The sequence below is a fragment of the Malus domestica genome, chromosome 15 (assembly GCF_042453785.1).
Source record: "Malus domestica chromosome 15, GDT2T_hap1".
NCBI classification, from domain to species: Eukaryota; Viridiplantae; Streptophyta; class Magnoliopsida; order Rosales; family Rosaceae; genus Malus; species Malus domestica.
Window position 1 is genome coordinate 6,742,533 of NC_091675.1, and position 27,610 is coordinate 6,770,142.

The following is a 27,610-nucleotide window of genomic DNA, read 5'->3' on the forward strand; positions in this document are numbered from 1 at the left end:
ATAACTATATTTATCCAAGCATATATAATTCCCGACATGTTCTAGGGTTTCCCTTCCCTATCCAGAAGAACTTTTTTTACTTTGAATATACTAATTGACGCAGGAGGGAACTGTGGGAATAATCATTTGCATTTGACTACTCCATGGCGCCCCTTGTGTTATGCTACATGTGCTTTCAAACGCTCATCCATTTGGCATGCTATCGTCTCGACCTTTTTCTGACGGCTCCATCTCCATCTTAAAAGCCACATACATATATATATGCATAACCAATATGCAAAAGATTGTGTGTATATTCTGTGTCTGTTTTTTCATCGATATAGATTAGTGTTACATCAATGTTAAGGTTAGTAGTTTATGAGCCGATTAGAAGAATTCTAATTATGAATGATAGACGGTACGCAAAGTGTATCATTCATTATAGCAGTGCTAAGGTTAATCATCATTAATAACAAGTGGTTAAATCTTTACCATTGATGTATTTAAATTAAAGCAGTGATAAAGTTAGTATTGGGACTGGGATTCAGATCTACTTTGATTTATTTTGCTATTTCTCCGTTGGATTTTAATCAAACCCCAACTGGATGGCACTACAAGTCTTACAGAGACAGAGAGACAGGCTCCTATCCAGCATGGACTTTGGCACGCTAAAAAACAACAACTGGTTAGTCTTTTACACACCGGTTATTGTCGTAGGGTTTGGGAATCATTCACAGTGTCAGACAGACAGACCCCCAGCCCCACGTTCAAAACGAGTTTATCAAGTACTTATCGACTGATCCAGAAGGAGAAAGTTGATCTGCTCTTCGAGTTTTACGTAATACGAGAGACCCCACAAAGACAAGTTGAACGTAAAAATAATATATAAGAAATAAGGTAGAGGGAGACAAGATCATCAGCCACAAAATTAGATTCTCTGCATCTGTATGTATCGTCATGCATATGAAATGCATGTATGTGAAGCATATAATGCATGCATGCAAATACAAATTTGTTAAGGAGGGCCCACATAATAATATCTCTTTTATTCTGTTAAAATTTCAAATTTGTTAAGAAATAAGGTGACGGTAATGCCGATAATATCCCCATCAACGGTATCACTGTGACCACCACCATGCACTAATCCGACCACCACCAACCATCATCATTTCCAACACTAGTCATCACCTGCAGAAAACCTGTTTCAACTTCTGCTACTACTGCTGCCAAAACAACAAGCAGCAGCTGATCAAGATCAACAGCAAGAAGAGGAGGAGGGGAGAGAGAGCTAGCATAGGCCTTCACTAGCACTACTACAAGCCGACCTGCAAAATATATATGCATTTGTTAAACTAGCTAGGGTTTGGTTAATTTGGATTTAATTAAAATGGATCTTCATAGAGACTGATATGGGTAGCTTTTTATTGCGAAAAACAATGGGGATAAAGATAAATTTGTACACTGAATTGGATTTATGAGGATAATTTAAGTAGTAAATTTGGGTCTGAAGAGATATTGATAATTTTATTAAAAATAATATAAGTGTAAAGAGTAAGCTGAATGTAGAGAAATGTTTTATGAATTTAAATAAAATCTAATAAAAATAATAATAATCTATCAAAATAAAAAATAAAAAAAAATCTATAAACTAGTAGGCGAGCTCCTTTTCTCATTTTTCCTTTTCCTTTTTCCTTTTTGCTTTTTGAGACGGAGTAGTTGTGGTGTTTGTGCAGGACAACGTTGTTTTGGTACATAAAATGATAAGTGCAGCAGGATAAGATTGCTGAGTTGCCATCTCGGGCAACCATGTTGATGTTAATGCCGATGCAATGCCACGTTGTGTTGATTACTCATAGTAGCTATCTGCATAAGGAAGTTACGAAAATTCTATTATGTTTCAATGAATTTTTATATCGAAATTTTTTACTCTTAGATCTTAATTATTAGACCCTTGACGACCAAAAATTTCAGCGCAAAAGATCCCTAGAAGCATACTAGAAAATTCCGGCCAAAGGCCATCCAATAGCATAGTCCGACTTTGGAACGGATAATGTGTCGCCAACAAAACGTATTGACATGCTTGTCCATGCATTTCCAACAATACCCTGAACATGGAATACAGTGTCCAGATAAAGAAGAATAATAACAATAATAATACAATAAAAATATAATCAATCTCAGCATCCGCCATTAAGCATGAGAGAAACTCTGTCAACCAGACACAAATCAAATTGCGCGCGAAAACAGAAATGCTATAGATGCCGAAAAATAGAGCCAACCTCTGACTGGCCGTCTGGTACACCAACGGCTTCCGACTAAGAAATGGGTAAACGTAGTACAAGTAGCGTTAGCGCCGGGTTCTTTAGGGTTTAGGGTTTACTGAATACTTCCTGCAATTCGTAATTTGATCCCATTTACATCAAGGGTTGGGTGAATCCATCAGCAGTTATTGCAAGTTAAATGACTTGAAAATAGATAAGAAAAGAAAATTGGCAAAAGTTTCTGTATTAACCTAACATTGTTGTAACTCAAATATTATTTCGTCCTCGATCCAAAGAAGCTGTTGCAGCTGTGTGCAGTTGCATAATTAGCTAAAAGATAAAAGAGGCTTTAAAGGCATTCCGGTGTTGAGTTGGGAAAGTTTCGGTGTCTGTCTCTTCTCTGTATTTCAACTTACTCCACCTTCTTGGTAGTTTTGGCATCACTTTCTTCTTCAGATGTCGCCGCAGTCTTCGACTCATCAAATGCCAAAAGCTGCATCACGACAGAATCAGAACCTCGCTCAGCAAACGATTTCAAAGAATACACACATATTTACAAATATATACACGGAAGTAACACACATGACTAGCTTTAGTTTTCGTTTCCAATATTTTCCTTCAACCCAAAACTTAAAGTCCCTTTTAATCATTATCTAGCAAAAGGATCGCTAAGTCATTGGCTCATCACTTATGAACCCCAACAAGGACCAAAACCACTGCGATGGGATTGAATTGAATAAATTTTTTTTCATTAATTTTTTTTCTGGATTTATATCAATATTAGTACTGTGTATATTATATATTTGAATGTAATGCCATAATATTCACTATCTACTTTACGTAACTGCATAATCCATAACATTTTGGAAACAAGAAAGCATGGACGTGTGAACATACCGGTTTGACATCACCATTCCAAATGCAGTGAGCAGCCAAAAATCCAATAACAGATGGTACAATATACAACAGTGCAGGCTGTCAACAGAAAACATACAAGATGGATCAGGTAATAAATTAGTTATGATGTACAGGGGAGACCAATGATGACGTAAAGTAAATGAAGTGGTCTCTATAATATAACGGGAACTTCAGTTAACACTTAACATCAACGGGTATTTATAAGGTGGGGTGCAAGAACTAGTTGAAAAATAATCCATTGAAAAATAATCCATCAAACATAATTATGCCATACCTGTGCCGCCTGAAACCAGTTCATTACAACAATTGTGAGGACCAAACCAACCGTGTATCCCAAAAATGCACTCTTAAAGTACTGGCCCTTTTTTCCCCTAGATACATCAAACCGCAAAGCCAACGCCACGAAAATGCCTGAAGGAAGATATAACAGACAGTTTTAAAGTTAAATGTATAATATAAAGTTTTAAAGTTTGAACTAATGAACTGGCTGCTAGATCACCCAAAATATGAAGCATTTTTATGCTAAAAGCCTAAATCCATTTGCCAAATAATTACCACTTCTTATATTTGCTTTCAAAAGAAATATTATAGAGGTTAGTCATATTCTCTATCCAGTAAGATCCTTTTAAGTAATTGATCCCTGTTATCCACATTACTAGAATATTATACTTTTGCGATAGACAAAGTGAAAAGCAACATTCCTCAAATATACAAAAGCGGGAAATATAGATGCTTAATTAGGGAAGACAAAATCAGGTGGCTTGTAGGTCCCAAAGGATTCAAAACAAATGTCCTTCCAAATCCATGATGCTTAGGTAGTATATGAAATGGAAAAGGGCGAGACCGATTAGAACTTAGTGGGTAGAATATTCTACTTAAATAGTATACTTCGTTCAAATGACAGATACATCTTACTTCAACATAATATAATACTCAAACTCCATAGAACAAATTTATAACAAAATGACAAATAATAAACCTTATAAACAGATCATGCAGTAGATACTAGATAATAGGATATGAAAATTTTAACCTTACCAGGGATTACAATATCACCAAGTCCAAGCATAGAAAATGGACGTGCAGCATCTGCTGTGGGGAACAACAGCTGCAGACCAATTAAATCATGTTTGCAGTAAGAGTATTAGAAGTTTAGCCACATTCAGAAATTGATTATTTGTTGGTACAAAAGGTCTTTGATTAATATGGAGTACAAACCTTTATAGGCGCATCAAAAGATTTTGCAACACTGACCATAACTGGAGTGAAGAAAACCCAGAAAATATCATACACAAAAAGTCCAGCCTGCAATGCACAAGGACCAAAGATTAAAAAAAATACATGTATGTATATAATACATACAAATGCATATGTAATTATACATAGGGTATTTATAATTTAGTATCCAATATTCAATGATCAGCAAGAGGAAACAAGAGCATATCATAGCAACCCGGAAACACTAGATCAAGAGTTAAAGCAGTCAAGACAGAGATAGAAAGGAAGCTTCAGCAGCACAAGTGATGACAATGGCAATCAGAAGCAGATTAAAATACTTCAAAAAATAATCACACAAATCCAAGAGTCCCTCTTCTTACCAAAAGGATGGCACCAGTTTTAAAAGACCCAAGAGAAAGCATTTCAATTCCCTGAAAAGAAAAATAATGAAATTCTTCAAAACTCAGTTCTTGAGTATAAAGTTACAGATTAAATAAACATTTCAAAACATACGCCAGCACCGGATTAAAATTTAAAAGAAAAAAAAACTATAAAAGATATAGATTAAAAGAAAAGATGTTTATCAGAGAGGATGCTAAACATACTCAAAAATCTATATAACTGGATGCTGACATACCTGAATACAGAAGGCAAGCCCCAATATATTGTTAGCCAGCCAATGCTTCTTTGAAGCATACCATGCACAGAAAAAGGTTCCAGGAATTGCAGCAACAATCTGAGATTTTGTGAACTCAATCTCCACAGCTGTGTAAGAAACGGTGGAAGGAAAATTATCATTCTGCATGATGCAAGCAAGATAATGTCAACTAGATCAAACAAAAACTCAGACTATACGACTAACAAAATTTCTTTCATACAATGGCACCATAACTAAAATGATTTCCTACCTGCCTAATAATTCTAGAAGATCCACTAACTATATACACAACACTTCAAACAACAACAACAACAAAGCCTTTTCCCACTAAGTGGGGTCGGCTATATGAATCCTAGAACGCCATTGCGCTCGGTTTTGTGTCATGTCCTCCGTTAGATCCAAGTACTCTAAGTCTTTTCTTAGAGTCTCTTCCAAAGTTTTCCTAGGTCTTCCTCTACCCCTTCGGCCCTGAACCTCTGTCCCGTAGTCACATCTTCGAACCGGAGCGTCAGTCGGCCTTCTTTGCACATGTCCAAATCACCGGAGCCGATTTTCTCTCATCTTTCCTACAATTTCGGCTACTCCTACTTTACCTCGGATATCCTCATTCCCAATCTTATCCTTTCTCGTGTGCCCACACATCCCACGAAGCATCCTCATCTCCGCTACACCCATTTTGTGTACGTGTTGATGCTTCACCGCCCAACATTCTGTGCCATACAACATCGCTGGCCTTATTGCCGTCCTATAAAATTTTCCCTTGAGCTTCAGTGGCCTACGACGGTCACACAACACGCCGGATGCATTCTTACACTTCATCCATCCAGCTCGTATTCTATGGTTGAGATCTCCATCTAATTCTCCGTTCTCTTGCAAGATAGATCCTAGGTAGCGAAAACGGTCGCTTTTTGTGATCTTCGCTAGATTGCTCCGGTCATTAGTGTGGATAAGTATATAAATGGATAGAGATAGGAAAGCAAACACAAGATGTACGTGGTTCACCCAGATTGGCTACGTCCACGGAATAGAAGAGTTCTCATTAATTGTGAAGGGTTTACACAAGTACATAGGTTCAAGCTCTCCTTTAGTGAGTACAAGTGAATGATTTAGTACAAATGACATTAGGAAATATTGTGGGAGAATGATCTCGTAATCACGAAACTTCTAAGTATCGGAGTGTGGTGTCGTCTTGACTTGCCTTATCTGTCTCATAGGTAGATGTGGCATCTTCTCTGGAAGTACTCTTCCTCCATCCAGGGGTGGTATCTTTAACTGGTGGAGATGCACAAGGTAATGTATCAATTTCACTTGAAGCTTACTTGTAGTTTCAGGCTTGGTCAAGCGCGATACAAACCATGTAGTAGGAGTCCCCCAAGTCGCCGAGCTAGGGGGTCTGCTGAAAGAGGTGACAGACAAGGTAAGCAATCAGAGCTCCGACTGATTGTTCACCTTCTCCCCATCTTGCAGCAGCATGAAGGATAAAGAGAAGAAAAATGAGAAGAGATGATATGAGATACTTTTGCTTTTGAAGAAGTAACTTTCCACAGGCTTATTCTTGAACTGAGCTGGAGGGTTTTCTGGTTTCCTCCAGAGTATAAGGCCGACTGAAGAATTTGAGGGTCAAAACAAGTCCATCAAATCTAGAGTACGTTCCACCCTGCTGATATGGGATACTTTTGCTTTTGACAGAGTAATGGATGTATCGGCACGTGTGCTGTTACGCTTGTCTCCACATGCTTCCTTGTATCCTTCGCACTTGCCCTATCTGTTCCTCAAGCAGATGCGGAATCTTCCCTGGAAACATAAGATGTTGAAGATGAGTACTCGAGAGCAATGCCAAGTAAGTAATCAGGTAAGGGGTTCCAGGCAGTCAGTTCCTGGCTGGAAGCTTGATTCCAACTGCTGACTGATTGCTCTCTTTCTCCTTGTCTTGCAGGTAAAAACAAGGCCAAAGGAAAAGACAGGGAAAAAGCATGATATGGGATACTCTTGCTTTTAACCCTGATGATATGAGATATTCTTGCTCTAGTATAGCTTGTTTGCAGAGGTATTATCGGGGGGAAAGAAAGCTGAATATTTCGAAAGGCTTCGTTGGGAGTGCCCTCTCAGATATGATGAAGGGTTGAGCATTTTTGCAGGTCTGCCTGTCCGTTGGGGATGGAGGTCGACATATATAGGAGTCTCCCTAACAACAAGTAGTAATGCTATTCCTTTACCCTGCTTGGTCATAGCACGGTAGTGGGAGCTGCCAGTTTCACATGTTTTAACTCTGTCAGAGCACTTTGAAAAAATGGTCTGTGGTATCTGGCTCTCGAGATTCGGAAAACGATGCCTCTTCGATTTTTGAGAAAGCAATCATGTTGGGGGTCTGACTCTCGAAATTCGGAGAGCAGTGTCTCTTCAATTTTTGAGGAAGTAATCATGTTGGGAGTCTGGCTCTCGAGATTCGAAGGGCGGTGCCTCTTCGATTTTGGAGCAAGCAATCTTGTTGGGAGTGTTGTCTCGAATGTGAGTAAAGGTTGGACATGTTTGCTAGTCTACCTTGCCACGAAGCACAAAGGTTGACACACAGGGACTTTCCAATTATCCAGCAATGGTACTGTTCCTTTACCCTCTCTTCAATTTTGAGAAAGTAGTCATGTTGGGAGTCTGGCTCTCGAGATTCGGAGGACGGTGCCTCTTCGATTTTGGAGCAAGCAATCTTGTTGGGAGTGTTTTCTCGAATGTGAGTAAAGGTTGGGCATGTTTGCTAGTCTACCTTGCCACGAAGCACAGAGGTTGACACACAGGGACTTTCCAATTATCCAGCAGTGGTACTGTTCCTTTACCCTTGTGGGTAATAATATGGTAGCTAGACCTTCAAAATTTATGTGTCTAAACTTTGTTAGTGCTGTTTCTTTGCTATTCTTTTACCTTTCTTGGTCAGAGCGATGTAGTGGGAGCTGCAAGCTTCACGTGCTCAACTTTGGCAAAGTTATATGTGGTACCCATGAGCTATTGTTGCGTGTGGGAAGTGGGTGATTGAACAGTAAGATTCATGTGCTTTCTACTTCACCAGAAGTCTTCGACAGAATGCCCATAATTTCTGCAAAGCTGAGTGTGCGTGTGACAGGTGCTGACAAGGCTAGAAAAGTAGGTGCCTCTTCGATTTCTGAGATTGGCCCTCGTGGTCTCTGAGCAGCCCAGCTTTTGAGAAAGCGAGCGCCTCTTCGATTGATTCGGAGAACGATGCCTCATCGATTTTTGAGAAAGCAATCATGCTGGGGGTCTGGCTCTCGAAGATTCGGGGAGCAGCGTCTCTTCGATTTTTGAGAAAGTAATCATGTTGGGAGTCTGGCTCTCGAGATTCGGAGGGCGGTGCCTCTTCGATTTTGGAGCAAGCAATCTTGTTGGGAGTGTTTTCTCGAATGTGAGTAAAGGTTGGGCATGTTTGCTAGTCTACCTTGCCACGAAGCTTCTCTTCGATTTTTAAGAAAGTAGTCATGTTGGGAGTCTGGCTCTCGAGATTCGGAGGACGATGCCTCTTCGATTTTGGAGCAAGCAATCTTATTGGGAGTGTTTTCTCGAATGTGAGTAAAGGTTGGGCATGTTTGCTAGTCTACCTTGCCACGAAGCACAGAGGTTGACACACAGGGACTTTCCAATTATCCAGCAGTGGTACTGTTCCTTTACCCTTGTGGGTAATAATATGGTAGCTAGACCTTCAAAATTTATGGGTTTAAACTTTGTTAGTGCTGTTTATTTGCTATTCTTTTACCCTTCTTGGTCAGAGTGATGTAGTGGGAGCTGCAAGCTTCACGTGCTCAACTTTGGCAGAGAACTTTGGCAAAGTTTTCTGTGGTACCCATGAGCTATTGTTGCGTGTGGCAAGTGGGTGATTGAACAGTAAGATTCATGTGTTTTCTACTTCCCCAGAAGTCTTCGATAGAATGCCCATAATTTCCGCAAAGCTGAGTGTGCGTGTGACAGGTGCTGACAAGGCTGGAAAAGTAGGTGCCTCTTCGATTTCTGAGATCGGCCCTCGTGGTCTCTGGGGAGCCCAGCTTTTGAGAAAGTGAGCGCCTCTTCGATTTCTGAGATCGGCCTTTGTGGTCTTTGAGCAGCCCAACTTTTGAGAAAGCAAACGCCTCTTCGATTTCTGAGATCAACCCTCGTGATCTCTAAGCAGCCCAGCTTTTGAGAAAGCAAACGCCTCTTCGATTTCTGAGCAGGCGCCTCTTCGATTTCTGAAGCTCCGTCGAGTGCAGATTTTTATAGGGGCTGGCATTAAGTTCCAAAGCACACTTGAATCTCCACCAGTAGAAGCTTCATTCTTGCACTTCTAAGATCTTGATTTGTCCGACCTCTTCTCTCTTCAACACCTTTGAAAATGTCTGGCCCCTCCGACCGTCGTTTTGACTTGAACCTTGTTGAAGAGGCAGCCCCGCCTTCTCCAGACAACATATGGCGTCCATCCTTCGTCTCCCCCACTGGTCCTCTTACCGTTGGGGATTCCGTGATGAAGAATGATATGACCGCTGCGGTGGTGGCCAGGAACCTTCTCACTCCCAAAGATAACAGACTACTTTCCAAACGGTCTGATGAGTTAGCTGTTAAGGATTCGCTGGCTCTCAGTGTTCAGTGTGCAGGTTCTGTGTCTAATATGGCCCAACGCCTATTTGCTCGAACCCGCCAAGTTGAATCATTGGCGGCTGAAGTGATGAGTCTCAAACAGGAGATTAGAGGGCTCAAGCATGAGAATAAACAGTTGCACCGGCTCGCACATGACTATGCTACAAACATGAAGAGGAAGCTTGACCAGATGAAGGAAACTGATGGTCAGGTTTTACTTGATCATCAGAGATTTGTGGGTTTGTTCCAAAGGCATTTATTGCCTTCGTCTTCTGGGGCTGTACCGCGTAATGAAGCTCCAAATGATCAACCTCTGATGCCTCCTCCTTCTAGGGTTCTGTCCAGTACTGAGGCTCCAAATGATCCCCCTCCGGTGCCTTCTCTTTCTGAGGCTCTACCGACTGCTGAGACTTCTCCTAAGCAACCTTTGTGAAGGCTCCCTCTTGTGTGTTTATTTTGACTCATGTATATGTACATATTTGTAGCTTATCGGGGATATCAATAAATAAGCTTTCCTTCATTTCAACGTATTGTGTTAAATACACCAAAGCCTTATTCGCTAAGTTCTTTGAATTTTCTTTTGTTGAAGCTTGTATGTTGAAGCTTTCTGAGTGGAGCATGTAGGTTGGGGTAGTGTTCCCTTAATTTTCCGAGTGAGGAAAACTTCTCGGTTGGAGACTTGAAAAATCCAAGTCACTGGGTGGGATCGGCTATATGAATCTTAGAACGCCATTGTGCTCGATCATGTGTCATGTCCTTCGTTAGATCCAAGTACTCTAAGTCTTTTCTTAGAGTCTCTTCCAAAGTTTTCCTAGGTCTTCCTCTACCCCTTCGGCCCTGAACCTCTGTCCCATAGTCGCATCTTCTAATCGGAACGTCAGTAGGCCTTCTTTGCACATGTCCAAACCACCGTAACCGATTTTCTCTCATCTTTCCTTCAATTTCGGCTACTCCTACTTTACCCCGGATATCCTCATTCCTAATCTTATCCTTTCTCGTGTGCCCACACATCCAACGAAGCATCCTCATCTCCGCTACACCCATTTTGTGTACGTGCTGATGTTTCACCGCCCAACATTCTGTGCCATACAGCATCGCCGGCCTTATTGCCGTCCTATAAAATTTTCCCTTGAGCTTCAGTGGCATACGGCGGTCACATAACACACCGGATGCACTCTTCCACTTCATCCATCCAGCTTGTATTCTATGGTTGAGATCTCCATCTAATTCTCCGTTCTTTTGCAAGATAGATCCTAGGTAACGAAAACGGTCGCTCTTTGGTATTTCTTGATCTCCGATCCTCACCCCTAACTCGTTTTGGCCTCCATTTGCACTGAACTTGCACTCCATATATTCTGTCTTTGATCGGCTTAGGCGAAGACCTTTAGATTCCAACACTTCTCTCCAAAGGTTAAGCTTTGCATTTACCCCTTCCTGAGTTTCATCTATCAACACTATATCGTCTGCGAAAAGCATACACCAAGGAATATCATCTTGAATATGTCCTGTTAACTCATCCATTACCAACGCAAAAAGGTAAGGACTTAAGGATGAGCCTTGATGTAATCCTACAGTTATGGGAAAGCTTTCGGTTTGTCCTTCATGAGTTCTTACGGCAGTCTTTGCTCCTTCATACATATCCTTTATAGCTTGGATATATGCTACTCGTACTCCTTTCTTCTCTAAAATCCTCCAAAGAATGTCTCTTGGGACCCTATCATACGCTTTTTCCAAATCTATAAAGACCATGTGTAAATCCTTTTTCCCATCTCTATATCTTTCCATCAATCTTCGTAAGAGATAGATTGCCTCCATGGTTGAGCGCCCTGGCATGAACCCGAATTGGTTGTCCGAAACCCGTGTCTCTTGCCTCAATCTATGCTCAATGACTCTCTCCCAGAGCTTCATTGTATGACTCATTAGCTTAATACCCCTATAGTTCATGCAATTTTGTACGTCGCCCTTATTCTTGTAGATAGGCACCAAAGTGCTCGTTCGCCACTCATTTGGCATCTTCTTCGTTTTCAAAATCCTATTGAAAAGGTCAGTGAGCCATGTTATACCTGTCTCTCCCAAAAGTTTCCACACTTCAAACAATCATTTTAATTTCTCAACCAAGTAGAATTATAGCATAAAATAGAATCGAATTCGTAGACAGTAAATCCAGAGTTTCAAAAGAAAATAAATAAAACTAGTGATGAAGTAAAATATGTCATAACAATAGTATCCACCATAAAACTTCAAAAGGACATCATACACCGGAAATATGGAAAATGCCAGACGATAGGATCGTTGTTCCAACTCTCTGGCAAATAGCGTGCAATAGCAGGTAACAGTGTTGCTCTGTACACAGACAGGAGGTCAAAATTTTTAACAATAATATAGCAGTTGAAAATAAACTATAAATAAAGGACTTACGAAAGAGCGATGATCCCAAGAACAAAGAAATAGCACGTCAAGACAGCATTAACCAAGTCTTTGGATAAGAACTTAAAAAGTAAAAATAGTGATAACAGCATTGCACTCCCGACAAACGGGAAACGCATGGCATGTTCATTGGACATCGTCTCCTGCATGATTGAAATAGCACATTTATAAAATTCAAGGCAGGGCAGTGAAGACTCGAACAGATGCATCAGAAACAAATAGACAGCTGAACTTACTGAAGGTGGAGTTGGCTTCACAGACCGGTAGCAACCCACGAAAACTGTGAGACATGCAGTCAAAACTACATTTAGGTTTGGATCTACCTTTACAACAAGTGGTGCTAACGTTAAACCTGCAGACAAAAGTAACTTAGTCATTTAATTTCCAAGTGATGACCATTCCACACACCTCAACAATGGCATCTAAAAATTACAGAATATATATTGCAAATTTTACTAGATAACTAAATGCAATGCACTTATAACACTGGGAATGGGCATAAAAACAGACAGGCACGCAATCTCTCATACTTTTCCCAAATTGGCTAGTCAAACAAGAACAGCGAGAGTGTACCAAGAAATTTCTCATCACCATTTCATTTCAAATACTTATAGCAACAAAAAAACATACAGAACGAAATCTGGCATTGGATGTTAACTTTGTTAGCCTACTTTTCTCAACCACCAAGCATATCCTAAAACACATCGATCTTAAATGAAATCTACACATGGTTCTGTCATTCCCTAATTCATGTCCATCCTATCAGCAAGGCTATAAATATACTCTAGTTCTTCAAGATCACTAAATGCTCCTCAAATTTGATTCTTTTTAATCAAAATAAATAAATAAAATATAATTTGATGCTTTTCAAAACTACAGTGCCATTTCCCTCACTGTAAGACTCATCAAGATTAGAAATTTATGTAATTATACTCCCCCACCAGCTCCATAGCCCAATGAACAACTCAATCCCAAACTTTTTTTCCCTATTTATAAAGCAACATTTTCCAATGCCCACAAAAAAATCCCAGTAAATTACAATTGGTAAAACAAATTTAAATTACTGCTTATGGAGAGCAAACCTGCTAAGGCGATATTGGCAATACGCTCAACGTTCTTCATCGTTAATGTAATCACTCGAAAAGAAACCGCTTCGAACAACAATTCCGATCAAATCGAACTGAATTGGGCCTCCTCCTCAAAACCCTAGAAATGAGATCCAATTACAGAATATAAACCAATCGAATTTCCCCCAAATCACAATCTCAATTTCAACAAAAGATACACAATTTTGAAAACTGACGAAATTACCGCTCTTGTAAGAGAGGGAATTGACTGTACCAGTGGGCCGCGATGCAGAAGATTTTCAAACGGTCTCCTTCCGTACGGATCGGAGAGAAGAGATTTTGAGAAAATTTGCAGAGTTAGGGTTTTACCTGAGAAAGAGAATGCGGGGGATTTGGGGGTTAAAGTTAGAATTCAGAACCACAAAGAGACGGGGCTGTTAGGTGGCTTTCGGTGACAGCCAATAAGGAAACAGATTTCGTGGAAACTAAAACTGTCAAATGGTCAAAGGTGGACTTTTGTTACGTGGCGGGAGGTGATTCGCGGTTGTTTAATTACGTATCTGCAATGTGGATACGTTTTATCAGTCATAAATTTGATGACCTATTTCGATACTTTATAAGCGAGCCACGTAGGTTGGCGTCTAGGGTCCAATCATATTTCGCCATGTCGGATTTCGAACCTCAAAATATCTCCTTTTTAAAGATTTTACCGCTGCTGTCAAAACTTTTCCGTTTCTCTTTTTGGTGAAAATTATATTATAGTATATTCCAATGTAGCCCTAGAAATTTTATAGATTGGCACTATTGCCCTTCTCTTGTATCACCTCACCCTTTTTTCACACTTCAGTCTTTTTTTTTTCTTTTTTTGGCTCAAAATATTCTCACTTGACTAAACACTAGGTGTATTCAATTGAAAATTTGAGATATTTTAATAAATTTATATATCTATGGAGTTTAATTTATTTATAGAGATTTCATGAAATTTTTTTATTCAATTCCCTTGAAATCTCAAGAGGAGAGGTGAGATTTGTGAATGCTTAAATTGCACTACGAAATCTCTCAAATTCCCTCAAATTCCTCAACTTTTAAAAATTCTTTAAAATAAACTACTAATTGAATACACCTTGATTGTTATAAACTTCTTCGAAATCCTAATTGAATACATCTAGATTTTTAAGAATTTTAATAAACTATTTTAAAATTTTGATTGAATACATGTTGAATTTCAGATAATCACTTAAAATCCTGATTGAATACCCCTAAATTCATTAAAATAATTAAATTCCCTCAAATTCTCAATTGAATACGTCCTCAGTCAAATAAAAAAATTTCAACAGCCATTTAGTACTACAATCTAGTGACATTCATTTTCACTTGTAAGTGAGAGATTTTATGTTTGATTATCGCCAAAGGCAAATTTGAACCACATTATTACTAGCCTATTATGAGACTAAACCCACCCCCTCTCTTTTAGTGTAAATAATATTGATGGTTTGAAAAAAAAAAATTAAAAATTAAAACAAATTTAACAACAAAAAAAAAGGATTAAAAGTTATCTTTAACGAATTTCAAACTATTAGTAGTGAAGGTGTGGTACGGTAATCGTGTCATTTACCAGTATGTGAATTGTTCTATGAAATAAAATAAGTTCATGAGAAATTTTATATTACGGGAAAGGCATTATTGCATATACGTTATTTAACTAGCTAAGCTATGGTATGTTTGTCGAACAAGCACAAAGTGTCACAACATTTTAGTGTGACCACTACGGATTTTGGGTATTCAACATTGGTGCATGTTGATCACATAAAAGTTATTGCCCTAACTGGTACTATTGATCAAACTTAAATGTTAAGACACTTATGTTCTGGACCGCACTATTACAATAATAGTGTAGTTTACACAAGGTCAGACTATCATATTACTCATACTCAACAATATAAATTTTTTGTAAGATATAATCGTTGATTTTTAAAACCACTAAATAGTACTAGTACAAAAGCAAAAGGAAAAACTTAAGAATGGAATGAAAAAACCACAAGCTAGTGGCTTAGTAGTAAATGACGGATTGCGAAGCTTCCTTCAAACTAAAAATTGGAGGTCTCGGGTTTCAAACCCGCTACTGGTGTGGAAGCAAGACTTGTGGCCATGAGAGGCTAAAATGCATCTGTGAGTCTTTTTGACCTTTGAAAATGATGAATAACCGTGACTTAATACCAGTTGTCTATTTTTAAGGGAAAAAAAAAGTAACGCAGAGGGGCAAAATTGACATTTACTAACAACAGGAGAGAAAAGGGACGGGAGAAAAGGGACGTACAAAGGAATCTCCCTTTCCCGGACTATCTGGAATCCCTTAACGCTCTAAACCCAGCAACCTCCACAGCGGAGGCAGAATGTCCCGGTTTCTGCTCCAGCTCCAGCATCTTCAAACGCTCACTAAACCCAGCAAACTCCAATTCGTACCCAGCACTTGCTTCTCTCACCATCCCAACTTCACTCTCAATCTCAAGTTTCCCCCCGACCACACCAAACCCAGCAAACTCCACCTCTCTCCCCGCCCCCTTCTTCCCGCCACCGCTCGATCCCCCATAATAGTCTGCAAATCCAACGGCTCAGGTAAATCCTCTTGCTTCAAGTTAATTAGTTGGAGTCTGGTGGATATTTCAGTTTCTGCTTTAGCAACTTACTGTGTGTTTAACTGCTAGACAGCCTAGACTTAGATGTTCTATCACGGCCAGAAGAGCGAGGGAAGCCGCACCGACGCGCCAACGGAATATTCTGGATTATACTTGCTAACATTGGGATTTACTTAGCTGATCATGTGTTCCAGGTAGTGTTTTTAATGTTTGATTAATTCATATTCAACAACTTTATTAAATTGTAATTTGTACTGTTTTAATGTTTGATTAGTTCGAATTTAACAACTTTGTAAATTGTAATTTGTAATCAGTCCAGCATCTAATTGGGTTTAAATTTTATGATTTGTTTATGGTTGTGTTAGGTTCGCGCGATTAAAATGCTCTACTTGTACCACAATTGGCCTACATGGTACCAGTTTCTAACAGCAACATTCTGTCATGCTAATTGGTGAGACGCATATGCGATTATGTAATAAATTATGTTGTGTTGCCGGACTGTGAATCTGGATCATTCATCGGGTTGCTTTTTGTTAGAATGCGTGGTTTGGACTTTAGATTCACAGTCTAGCAACATAAGTGTAGCGAGAGAGCATTTTAGTGTTAAATAACTTGCATGTATGTACTGATTACCGAATTCACTATGCATTCTTTCAGGAGCCATCTCTCGAGCAACCTCTTCTTCTTGTATATTTTTGGTGAGGGTCCCTTTCTTTTCTTTTTTCTGGCAGGGTCAACTTAATACCGAAACAAATGAAATTTGGACGTAAAATAGAAAATACAAATCAAATTTAGATAATTAGATGGTGTCTTTCTTGTTTGAACAGGTAAGCTAGTTGAAGAAGAGGAAGGGAATTTTGCTCTGTGGCTTTGTTATATTCTTACCGGGGTTGGAGCAAACCTTGTATCGTGGCTTGTTCTACCACGAAATGCAGTTTCAGTTGGAGCCTCTGGTGCTGTTTTCGGATTATTTACCATTAGTGTGCTTGTAAAGGTGAGTTCCGATCTTGGAATTTATCGTTTCTCTAGACGAGACAAATCAGTTTATGCTTAACCAGTCAACCCCTCTGTTGATCAATTTAGATGTCTTGGGACTGGAGGAAGATCCTCGAAGTGCTTATATTGGGCCAATTTGTTGTAGAAAAGGTGAGTCGAGGTTTTCAGAAATAGACATTGCTCCTCAAATAGTTTCTCCTACCAAAGCATCTCCAAAAGTGATTGGAGCATATGAATTCTTTGTTCCAATTTGTTTCATGGTTTTACAGCTTTGTTATCATTTTTGTCAGATTATCTGGTTTTAAACGAAATTACACTTCAAATATCTGTAGTTTTATTAGTTTACGTGTCTGTGTGTGCGTGCATGTTTATTTTGCGTTTTATGTTTATTTTTTCCTAAGATCATTTACCATATGTCCTAAGTACATATTTGGGGACAGATTACCAATATGATTCTGTTTTTGTTGCTGTTTTTGGCCACAACTAGGTTATGGAAGCAGCCCAAGCTTCTACTGCATTATCGGGCACCTTTGGTAGAAATTCGTTGATGAATGTCAATCACATTGCCCATCTCTCAGGTGCTCTTGTTGGTGTTTTTCTGGTATGGATTCTCAGCAAGGTTCCTTCTGAACCCCCATCACAAGAAGGATCGAATTTCCAAAGCAAAGCAGGCAGAACTCGGTTATAATTCGCTATTGAAACCACACTTATGTGCTTTTGCAGCGGTTAATATCCTGCTCACCATTGTGCTCTATTTTTTGTTGACCATGTGTACATTATTCTGATGCTAATTGATTCAATACAAAAAGGATAGAAATTTCCCCAATTGGGTCAATCTTGGTCTTTATAGCCGACCCCACTTAGTGGGAAAAGACTTTGTTGTTGTTGTTGTTGTTGGGTCAATCTTGGTCTGAACCAAATGTGTGCAATGTGTAAGGGAAATTCTCAATGGCTGATAAGCGCTTCTCATAAGCACTTTTGTTGGACCTTTTACCCACTGAAATGAAAAGCACTTGGAAGTATTTTATAACCTGAAAACACTCAACTTTTTCTCCACTATTTTTGGTTACCTGAAAGCGTTTTTAATCTTTGAAATTTTATTATAAACATGCCCTTTAACTGTGTTATTGAGTGTGAGAAAATGAGTTCTCATTTTTGACAAATACGATATTCTAAACTACTCTAAGCTACGGAAATACATATTCGAATTGGACTGTAGTAAGAGGGTGGGCACACTGCTCTATCTAAATCTACGAGACTCTTCATGTTCTCAACTGTAAATAACAATATTGATGATTAATGTAGGAAAGTACAATGTGAAGCATTTTATTCACAAGAAGTAATCAGCATGCTCAAAAACAAGCAAATTTCAATGAAAAGAAAAACTCTCTTCACTATCTACAACATTCATATGCTGAATTTTCTTCCGGCATAATTCTATATGATTCTGTTTATATCCAAATCGCATCGTTCCTTTAGTGCACAAACACAACTGTACATTGCTGTGCAATCTGACCGTACACGCCAAGCTGCCCCTGAGATTGCTGCCTGCATATAATCGGCGATCTCTCCCCAAATTTACAAGTACGAGACAGATTCATAGACTTTGCAGCAAGCCATGACACGTCCAACGAAAAATCACCATCTCTTAAAACCAGTCTTCCTTTTCTAGTTGCTGAACCCTTTTGATCACTTGTGACTGCTGATGGTATTTGTAACAAATTGGGATGAAAGGCACTTGCTGATTTCTTTTGATATGTTTTCTCTAAGCTCTCAAATGGCTCCTCTTCTTTTTCAACCTGAGAGGTCTTTTCTTCACTTTTCGCAGAACCCAGCATCCTGTTTGCCTCTTTTGTTAGTCCAATCGAGCGCCATGCATCTGCAACAGGCGAGATAGTAGATTTCTCCGGCTGAACACCAAACTCTTTCATAATCTGGAGTATTTCTTCAGCTTTTCATGGCAGCTTTGCTCCTCTAAATCCCCGTATTAGGGTCTCAAATGTCTTTAAATTGGGAGAAATACCGGACTCGTACATCTTATCAAAAACTTTGATCGCGTTCTCCATTCTGCCACTGCCAGAACTGCACCATCCGCTCATGATGGTTGTGAATATCACAACGTTTGGACGAACTCCTAATTTGATCATGGTTGCAAATAGTTCTTCAGCTTTCTCAACTTCTTGAGCACGTAGCAAGAATGCTGTATGCATGTGCATCAGGTTGTATGCCGGCCTTCACCATGTCATCGAAGATTTGCCTACACTTCTCCATGAACCCTGCTGTGCTCCATGCATTCATGATGGTGCTAAATGTTATCACATCTGGTTCGACCCCAAATTCTTCCATCAATTTCAGCACCTGCAAAATTGCAAACTAATACACATTTTTGTGTCAATAATCGAAACAAACACCATTTCGTGCAAACAAATAGCTACGCAGTTCTGTAGGTCATAACTCACCTGATCAACCCCATCTCTATCCATGGTGTCTACGAATCCTTTAACCAGCGAGTTAAAGAGTACAATGTTCGGGCAGAGGCCAAGATCTTTTATCCTGCGCATAAACCTTAAGCCCTCCTTCAACTTACCATCCTTGCAATACCCGCTCATGATAATGCCACAAGCTGTTGAATCCTTCCATTTGCAATAGTGGTAATTCTTTCTCCATTTTTGTTACCTGATTCTCCCTTATGTTTTACTTAGACAATATTTTTTTTTTTTTAATTTTCAAAATTTTGGGTTTCTGGGTGCTACTCAATCACAATCAGAAGACACCAGAAAATCAAAGCTCGGTTGTACGTGGTCAAACCAACTTGAACATTAAGAGAGAGAGAGAGGGAGAGAGAGTGTGACTGTGCTTGGAGTTGCTTGTAAGGAATGGAGGAGTATGGAGACCCACCAAAACAGATGGGGAACATAATGTATGTAATCATCTCTGAGGGGGAGAGAGACAAATGTGATGGGGATAAGCCGATAAGGAGAAAAAAGTGAGGGTCTCAAAATTTTCAGGAAAATTGCTTCTCATTTTTTTTTCTTCCCTTTTTTCTTATTAAAAATAAATCATGAAAGTTAGTGTAATCTCTCAACACCCCACCTTTCTCATAAATCTTAGTTTCATTTTTATGGTAATCAAATTTCCATTAAAAGTCCAACCAATTTTTATTATATTTCTTTCGTGACACATATAATTAATAAAAGAAATGTTAGGATTAGTCGTATATAGGTACGTAGTTGATCATTTATGCTTCGACTCATAAAACAAGAACGTCGATGTTAAATTCATATCAAGCACGAATTCAACTGTTAAATTTGGGGTGGCCTGAGTTATCTAGGTGGATAGGGAGTGGGTTAGAGCAATAAGCTATTTGGTAAGACTTGATTGTAAAGTCCAAACTAACCTAGCCAATAATGTGTTCATTCTCATTATGTGTTTATGCGCACAAATGATTGTAACACTCCTCTATTTGGTAAGGCTGTCGCACTATGACAACACACACAAAAGGGTAGAAATCATAGGTTAGTGGGTGGGACAAAATACGCAATGAGAAACACAAATTTGCCATGGTGAGATCATTGTCAGCTATAATTAAAATAGATTTTCTTTGATAATGGGTGGTGCTATCCACATCTACACATGCTTTGTTAATTTTGTATGTTGATCTTCTTCAATATATTCGATCTGACGGTCAAAAATTGAGAGGAGTGTGGATGGCACAACCCTCGATAATTAAGATAAAGGTTTGGGCTTTAGGTTGGGCTTGAGTCAGCCCATTACGGGTTATGGGCCGGGTCACCATACACGGGGTCATAGCCGTAAGCCAATGGCTCTACGCACTGGGCTTATGTAAAAGTACCATACATGGGGTCCTAGGAAAATGCCGCAAAGATGAATTCCCGGAAAATCTAAAAAAAGAGAGATCAGAAGCAAGCAGCCACTGTGATTAAAACTTCAGAAATACTCTTCTTTCTTCGTAATTTCCAATTGTTTTTCATTAATCACAGAATAATCACCGTGATTAAGACCCAGATTAGAGATTCATCTGAATATTCAGCCCAATTTTTTTCAGTAATTATCTTTGAATTTTTGGAATATTCTTCTGGAGTGATCAATTTCGGGATTGATATGTTTAGGCTGTGGAAATGGTACCAGAATTCTTTATCTGTTCATCCGATTAAGACGCAGGTCATCAGCTCCGGTTTGATTTGGGGGTTTGGTGACATAACTGCCCAGACCATCACCCACTCCACGGCCCAGGAAAGCGAGCGGATTCAAGCTCAGGTAAAAATAAAATTACCCATTACCCAAATGGTTTTTTTTTTTACCCTCAATTTTCTGGTAATATTCTTGCATTTCTTGCTCTGTTTCAGTATTTGCTCAAATGGGTCTCTGTTATTCACTATTTTCCCAGATGTGTCTCTCTTGTTTTCTCCTACATTTGATCATTTAGCTCTTGTTCTTGTGTTTGTGGAATTTCTTTCATGCTTTGGATGGCCTCTGTATTTGTTTATTTATTTGTCAATTTTTATTGAATCGTTGCCATGGAATTTGGAAAAAAATTCATTGTGCTTGTTTTTTTAAACTTCAAGAAGTGTAGGATTTGTTGCTTAATAATGGGGGTTAATGTGGCACCAAGCGGATATAGTTCCTCATAAGCAACTTTTATTGAACGGGTTCATTATGGCATGATGTTTAGGTTCAACAATACAATTCCATGTGTAAGTGGTGGTGAACCAATTCCATGTAAGTCTTTCATCATGTTTAGGGAAAAGTTTTGGTAGCTGCATTTTCTTTATCTCTTGATTTGGAGGATCACATATTTTGGAGAGGATATTAAACTACTTACTCATTGTGTATAATTTTTCTTAGTTTAGAGAAACATGACGTGTTTTGGTAATGTTCTTAAACGATTCTTCGGTCATAAATGTACCAAACACTTTCTGAAATCAAGTTACGCTGTTAAGCATAACACCTTGTGCAGAGTTCCCCAATTTTAGGCTACATATATGAGAGAAATATAACGTAAAAGTTTTGGAATTTCTCAACATTTTGTTTTATATTAAATGATCAAATTCAAATGCATGCTCGCAAGACGTTGCTGTCAAATATATTGTTAATTAGTTTTCCATGTTCATAGACTAACTTATTTGTCTTCGTGCACAGGGTGAAGATGAAAAGTTAAAGATCAACTGGAGAAGAGTGGGTACAACCAGCTTGTTCGGATTTGGGTTTGTCGGGCCTGTTGGCCACCTCTGGTAAGGAAATTTTTTTGGTGGAAAAGGTCATTCTGAGTATGTCGACATGTGATTTTGCTGGTGTTTTTGAGATCTTGTTCACACGTCAAATGGCGTTCTAGAATTTTACCAAGTAAAGGAACCACTAATCATGGGCATTTGGGCCTCCTTAAAACCTTTCACTGCGTTTCCTCTCTTTTCTTTGCTGAGTGAGACAGTTTATGAGTTTGGTTTTATTATTCTTTTGCAGGTATGAAGGTTTAGATCGATATATAAGGTCAAGACTTCTGCTTCAACCAAACTCATTTCGGTTTGTTGCTTCTAAAGTAGCGATTGATGGATTCCTTTTTGGGCCATTGGATTTACTTGTGTTTTTCACATACATGGGTTTTTCTGCCGGAAAGAGTTTTCCTCAAATCAAGCAAGATGTGAAAAGGGATTTTCTACCAGCCTTTGTTCTAGAAGGAGGCGTATGGCCGATTGTACAAGTAGTAAACTTTCGGTTTATACCTGTGAGGTATCAGCTCCTCTATGTCAACTTCTTTTGCTTGTTGGATAGCTCTTTTTTGTCATGGCTCGAGCAACAACAGGATGCTCCATGGAAGCAATGGTTGAAATCATTAGTACATGTTAGCAAGCAAAACGGTGATGAAAGGTGATTCGTGATTGCCCTTGAACTATACAGTGGATTGTACGTCAGAAAAGTATAACAGTTGAGTGAGAAAACTAAGATACCAACTTAGTTTTTGGAAGTTGGGAATTCGGAAGAGATGGATTTGCTCTCATGGTTATCCAGGTTTTACTTGCGTTACAAGTTTTCATTTATTTGTATTCTCTAGGAATGATTTAATAATGTTTCTATCAATTGTGTTTGCTACTGATTGCAAGTTCTTGGTCTTGCATCCAGTTGAGTATTATCAATTTGGTTTTACCGTCTTACCCTCTGTAAATATTTACTCTTGGTAGTTAAATACCGGAAAGGAAATTTTCCGGAATTGAGATTTGATATGTGATCCTTGTTTCATATCCATTCTGTGATTTTTCAACTCTTAAACAGTTAACAGACCTGAACAAGCAGATAACAGCTGCTACTTCAAACCCAGACCAAAATAATTTACCAGAAAGATTAGTGTAATCTGTGATTTTTTTTTTTTTTCAGCAGGCAATTGAAAAAATGGGGGCAAGGCTAGCCGACATTCACCTCTCCCAGACCCTGTGTAAAGCAGGAGCCTTGTGCACTGGGTACGACCTTTTTAGCAGGCAATTGAAAAAATTGAATGTACATAATTTTCTTTTCAGTTCTTAACTCCACACCATTCGTTGGCCCTCGCTGCTGGAGCCGGAAAGGTTAAGACCGTATCCACTGGTAGTTTCACTGTACCTACTGATATCGAGGTATGCATTCTCGAAGCCATTGTGTAATGTGCTGTTTCCTGGTGTGATTCCTTCACGAAGCTCCGTCAAGGAAGCGACTCCTTCTAAAGCGTGGACTACCTGCTCGGTTCGGATTAAATTTAAAGATTTTTGGTTAATTAGATGAACAGTTATGCGCTTTGTTTCAAATAAGCTATAATTGTGAAACCTGAAAGAGTGAATTACTTGGCTCATTCGCGGTCGAAGCCATGCTGAATGCCGTACGCAAGCAGCGGCGCAAGCAACGATTCGAGCCATCTCATTCTTCTTGTAGTTTTTCTCCAATCTTGGATCAGTAAGTGCATCGAAATCACCATTTTCCAGCGCTTGAGTGAGCAATGGCCTGGCCTGCAATGCCGAACACGAAAATTCAGTTATTTGTACACTCAAAATTTCTGCACTCGAGGACCAGGGTTGATGTTCTGCATCCATCGGATAATATGATCAACGAAATGTAAGGTGAGGCAATGCTAAGAAACGCATCAGTGATGCAAGAGAACTAACCCACTGCACTAGGCCCTTGTTCCTTATGGATTCTGAAGTACTGATAGGACGGCGTCCAGTGATCAGTTCTAGAAGTACAACCCCATATGAATACACGTCTGATTTGTCAGTTACCTTACCGCTCGATGCGTATTCTGGAGCCAGGTACCTGTACATGTTCGACCAAAGAACAACTGATTAAGAAAATTCTGCCCTACAACGCGAATTTTGTTCCGCCAGATAGCAGTCAAAGCAAAACTGAATACATTGCTATGGCGTTGGAGTTGTAGTAAGAAGAATATCATGTTCTTACCCAAACGTTCCCACTACTCGTGTCGAAAAGTGAGTCATGTGAGTGTTGGTATCAGAGAAAGATTTGGCCAGTCCAAAGTCAGAAACCTGAATGTTAAATCTCAAGTTCGTTAATCTTATTATCGCTATTAACACCGGTTAATCCATTGAATATATAGAGAAGCTCTCAATTTTTGTCAGCAATGTGAAAGGAAAAGTTAGTGCAATAGTAATGGCATTGAGAACCTTTGCTTCAAAGTTATGATCCAGAAGAATATTAGACGCTTTGATGTCGCGATGAATGATTTTTGGATTGCCTGCAACCGAGAATGAAAATGTGAAAAACATTCGCAATTTTATTTACCGGATGCGAAAAAGAAACTTCCAAGAGATCTGTGAAGGGAACTCACAATCTTCATGGAGATATGCGAGTCCTTTTGCTGATCCAGTAGCAATTCTGAGTCTGATTTCCCACTCCAGAACAGGCTGCCCTTCTCCTGCAATGCATTGCGTTTAGTAGTGTTAGCGACGTTCTAAAACACGGAGATCAAAGAAAGAAAAAAAAAAACCATTGGCTATTTGGTTTATTGAATCATCTATCGAGCCATGAAAAAGATTCAGCAATAGACATAAACAAATGCACTATCTGTTTTACTTCAAGCAATACATGGAGTAACTCCCGATATAGCAGTAAAAGCAAGACGTGTAGGCAAATCAACTTATCAAATTTTTGCAGTAAAAGCAAGACGCATAGGCAAATCAACTTATCAAATTCTTGCGTTATACTCCAGTTGAATCAAAATCAATCATTTGAAATAGGACTTACCGTGTAAGTGGAATTCCAAGGTGTTGTTTGGAACAAACTCATAAACAAGCAACCTATCAACCCCGGTTGTGCAGTATCCAACCAAAGAAACCAGATGCTTGTGATGAACGCGGCTAATGATGTCAACCTCGGACTGAAATTCTCGCTCCCCTTGCCGGCTTCCTGTCTTCAACTGCTTGACTGCAACTTCTTTTCCACTTGGAAGCACTCCCTTGTGAACATACCCGAATCCGCCTTGTCCAAGAAGGTTGGCTTCAGAAAAGCCATTGGTTGCCACCACTATTTGATCATATGTGAAAATCCCATTTGGGAAATCGAAAGGCGACCCAGCTGGCCTTTGAGTTTGAGGCGGATGTGGAAACTGATATCTGGATTTGATCGAAGCAGAGCCGGCATTGCGGCTTATTGGAGATTGTGGGACGTTGGAGCTGGATAGCACCCTGATAACATGAACTCCTGGTAGAGGAACATCTGACAATGCAACGGAGAAAACACGGTAAATCAGTAAATGAAATTGTTTTTTTTTGTTGATAATATTCTACTTTTAACTAATCATCTAAACTGCGAAGAGAAGATTCAAACTCAGGTGCATAAGGAAGTACACATCCCCTCTAGCCAATGTAGTTAAGGCAACGTAATTACCTTTTGTGGCGAATGGTGGTGTTTTATGGGGATCCGCCAAAAGGGCACTGTTGTTTTTGCTCCGCCTACGATTGTAACAGAGAAACAGAATGGCAAGGAGGAGAGCGACGGCGACAAGTCCACCAACGGCGCATGATCCGGCTATGAAAGCTGTGCTCTTGTTTGCTCTTGGGTTGTGGACTTGCAAGGTGGTTGGCAGGGATGAGGATAATGGTGGATGTAGCATTGACTGAGGCGGCATTGTCAATGTGGTTGGAGGTGGGATTATGGAGTTATTGTTGGAGGGAGATGGCTGCAGAGTGCTGGCCAATGGGGGAGGCAATGCAGGTGGTGGAGAGTCGTTGGTTGGACTCGCTAATGGTGGTGTTTGGGTGGTGGGGCTGGTGGGGGCTGGTGGAGTAGGAGTTGACAATGCAGGTGGTGGTGGAGCGGTTGATGGGATTATAGGAGGGGAAACATGTGGTGGTGGTAAAGGTGGTGATAGTGGCGGAAGAGAAGGTGTTGATGGCAGTGGAGTTAGCGGTGGCGAGGGTGGTGGAGGGGAAGAGGTCACTACTGATGGTGGTGGTGAATGCGATGGAGGTGAAGAGGTGACCAGTGTTGGTGGAGGAGGAGAAGTGGCTGAAGGCGTTGGTGGAGGAGTGACCGTAGATGGTGGCAACAGAACTGGCAATGGTGGAAGCTGAGGTGGCGGAGATGTTAGAGGAGGCGGTGGTGGTGAGGAAACAGGAGGGTCAGAGTTGTTTATAGGCGGCAGAGTAGGAGGAGTACTAGTGGGTGAGGATGGTGCTATTTGTGGCAATGGCGGCATCAACGGTTGTGGAAATGGTGACGGCAACAATGGCGGCAGAAGTGGAGGAAATGACGGTGTCAATGGAGGTGGAGTGGTAACAGGAGAAGCAGCAGGAGGCAGTGACCGTGGCGGCGAAGACATTGTTGGTTGCAGAGTAAGTTTCTATTGAGTTTCTAGAGATGTATTGTAATTTGTATTTGTATAACAGCATAACACTTTAGCTACTAATAGATAGAGGCTGTATATGATAGAGTCCCGATAACTCACTAGTCACTATTAAATTTGATATCAAGGTTTGATTAAAAAAAAATTGATATCAAATTTAATGACGGATATATGTTTTGGTCATTTTTCTTTAACAATCCTTGATTATCGAGTTATATGATAAGTGAACAATGTAAATTGACTTTAAGATGAACTCTAATAATGAGATGGTACAAATTGTTTAAATTTTGAACTACTTAATAGGTTAGACTAACGAAAGCAAATTCAATAATTTAGTACCAAAAGAGTATTATTGACATATAATATATAGGATAGATAGGATATTATTGGAAAGGGATCATCTCCGGTTCCCTTTCTTCTAATTCACCAAATTAGAGAATTCGTGCCGTTGAAAATTGATCTAACATCTGAAGTTATTGTAACTTTTAAATAGATCCCTGTGTTTGTAGTCTTTGGATCAATATTCAACGACACGGATTCTCTGATTTGATGAATTAAGAGAAAAGGAGAGAGATATTTTAATTATTTTTTAATAAATTTCTTCCAACTAATCTTCCAACTAACCTCTCACTTATTTTACTTTTATATGTTGAATGGGGAAGCAGCATGTGATCAGTAAGACAGTAACTAGTTGCTGTTGTTGTTGATGTTGTCGGTGGAAATCCAGTTCACCTTCCACTGTCTCACTAGGGCTATAGCCCACTACGAGTTAATATGGGAAAGAAAAATTTGGGTGGAACTTGGTCACGTTATTCGTAGGAGAATTCTCACAACAATAGAGAATTCAATATGTTTACAGTTTAATATCGAGAGAATCTTTAATAGGAGTGACACTACAACGTGGTTGGACATATATGGCAAGTTAATAAGACATTACCATGTTAACATAAATGGAGCCAAATTAACCGAACATCATGAGAATTTGAGCATGTTTG

At 39.5% G+C, this 27,610-nt stretch overlaps 4 protein-coding genes, 1 long non-coding RNA gene and 1 pseudogene across 7 annotated transcripts; 2 read left to right on the plus strand and 4 right to left on the minus strand.

Annotated features, from left to right (window-relative positions):
* Nucleotides 1-1,969: 1,969 nt before the first annotated feature.
* Nucleotides 1,970-2,368, minus strand: LOC139192232 (uncharacterized). Its single transcript, XR_011576223.1, has 2 exons — nt 2,259-2,368; nt 1,970-2,084 (listed from the first exon to the last, which is right to left on the minus strand). It is a non-coding gene; the product is annotated as an uncharacterized lncRNA (long non-coding RNA).
* Nucleotides 2,369-2,468: 100 nt separating this feature from the next.
* Nucleotides 2,469-13,623, minus strand: LOC103431326 (signal peptide peptidase-like). 3 transcript variants are annotated; one of them, XM_029094398.2, is made up of 12 exons: nt 13,414-13,623; nt 13,155-13,278; nt 12,309-12,424; nt 12,064-12,215; nt 11,903-11,988; nt 5,014-5,141; nt 4,757-4,807; nt 4,377-4,463; nt 4,197-4,266; nt 3,433-3,569; nt 3,138-3,215; nt 2,469-2,733 (listed from the first exon to the last, which is right to left on the minus strand). In XM_029094398.2, the coding sequence occupies exons 2-12, from the start codon at nt 13,192-13,194 to the stop codon at nt 2,653-2,655; spliced, it is 1,026 nt and encodes a 341-aa protein (XP_028950231.1). In that variant the 5' UTR covers nt 13,195-13,278; nt 13,414-13,623; the 3' UTR covers nt 2,469-2,652. The 3 variants fall into 3 exon arrangements, with proteins under 3 accessions (XP_028950231.1, XP_070669990.1, XP_028950232.1); XM_070813889.1 differs by having other exon boundaries at nt 13,155-13,275; nt 13,412-13,551; XM_029094399.2 differs by having other exon boundaries at nt 13,384-13,548.
* A 1,772-nt stretch (nt 13,624-15,395) lies between these two features.
* On the plus strand, nt 15,396-17,597 carry LOC103431325 (rhomboid-like protein 11, chloroplastic). Its single transcript, XM_008369474.3, has 7 exons — nt 15,396-15,755; nt 15,845-15,969; nt 16,141-16,226; nt 16,433-16,473; nt 16,603-16,769; nt 16,859-16,921; nt 17,259-17,597. The coding sequence occupies exons 1-7, from the start codon at nt 15,533-15,535 to the stop codon at nt 17,457-17,459; spliced, it is 906 nt and encodes a 301-aa protein (XP_008367696.3). The 5' UTR covers nt 15,396-15,532; the 3' UTR covers nt 17,460-17,597.
* A 441-nt stretch (nt 17,598-18,038) lies between these two features.
* On the minus strand, nt 18,039-19,443 carry LOC103400198 (pentatricopeptide repeat-containing protein At5g25630-like; annotated as a pseudogene).
* Nucleotides 19,444-20,602: 1,159 nt separating this feature from the next.
* Nucleotides 20,603-23,010, plus strand: LOC103456045 (protein SYM1-like). The gene is made up of 3 exons (XM_008395675.4): nt 20,603-21,049; nt 21,932-22,023; nt 22,253-23,010. The coding sequence occupies exons 1-3, from the start codon at nt 20,894-20,896 to the stop codon at nt 22,659-22,661; spliced, it is 657 nt and encodes a 218-aa protein (XP_008393897.1). The 5' UTR covers nt 20,603-20,893; the 3' UTR covers nt 22,662-23,010.
* Nucleotides 23,011-23,128: 118 nt separating this feature from the next.
* On the minus strand, nt 23,129-26,702 carry LOC103400196 (proline-rich receptor-like protein kinase PERK3). Its single transcript, XM_070813890.1, has 8 exons — nt 25,658-26,702; nt 25,016-25,486; nt 24,600-24,686; nt 24,436-24,506; nt 24,212-24,297; nt 23,920-24,067; nt 23,602-23,763; nt 23,129-23,496 (listed from the first exon to the last, which is right to left on the minus strand). The coding sequence occupies exons 1-8, from the start codon at nt 26,589-26,591 to the stop codon at nt 23,305-23,307; spliced, it is 2,151 nt and encodes a 716-aa protein (XP_070669991.1). The 5' UTR covers nt 26,592-26,702; the 3' UTR covers nt 23,129-23,304.
* Between the last annotated feature and the right edge of the window lie 908 nt (nt 26,703-27,610).

Bases quoted from the DNA above. Each gene is read 5' to 3' on its own strand.
- LOC103456045 (XM_008395675.4), top strand. From the start codon at position 20,894: ATGTTTAGGCTGTGGAAATGGTACCAGAATTCTTTATCTGTTCATCCG. The intron at 21,050-21,931 runs GTAAAAATAAAA...CTTCGTGCACAG, and splicing joins GCGAGCGGATTCAAGCTCAG to GGTGAAGATGAAAAGTTAAA. The intron at 22,024-22,252 runs GTAAGGAAATTT...ATTCTTTTGCAG, and splicing joins GGGCCTGTTGGCCACCTCTG to GTATGAAGGTTTAGATCGAT.
- LOC103431325 (XM_008369474.3), top strand. From the start codon at position 15,533: ATGTCCCGGTTTCTGCTCCAGCTCCAGCATCTTCAAACGCTCACTAAA. The intron at 16,227-16,432 runs GTGAGACGCATA...GCATTCTTTCAG, and splicing joins ACATTCTGTCATGCTAATTG to GAGCCATCTCTCGAGCAACC. The intron at 16,474-16,602 runs GTGAGGGTCCCT...TTGTTTGAACAG, and splicing joins CTTCTTCTTGTATATTTTTG to GTAAGCTAGTTGAAGAAGAG.
- LOC103431326 (XM_029094398.2), bottom strand. From the start codon at position 13,194: ATGAAGAACGTTGAGCGTATTGCCAATATCGCCTTAGCAG. The intron at 12,425-13,154 runs GTTTGCTCTCCA...TTTTGTCTGCAG, and splicing joins TGCCAATATCGCCTTAGCAG to GTTTAACGTTAGCACCACTT. The intron at 12,216-12,308 runs GTAAGTTCAGCT...TCAATCATGCAG, and splicing joins TGAAGCCAACTCCACCTTCA to GAGACGATGTCCAATGAACA.
- LOC103400196 (XM_070813890.1), bottom strand. From the start codon at position 26,591: ATGTCTTCGCCGCCACGGTCACTGCCTCCTGCTGCTTCTCCTGTTACC. The intron at 25,487-25,657 runs GTAATTACGTTG...TTGCATTGTCAG, and splicing joins ACCACCATTCGCCACAAAAG to ATGTTCCTCTACCAGGAGTT. The intron at 24,298-24,435 runs GTTCTCAATGCC...TTTAACATTCAG, and splicing joins ATCATAACTTTGAAGCAAAG to GTTTCTGACTTTGGACTGGC.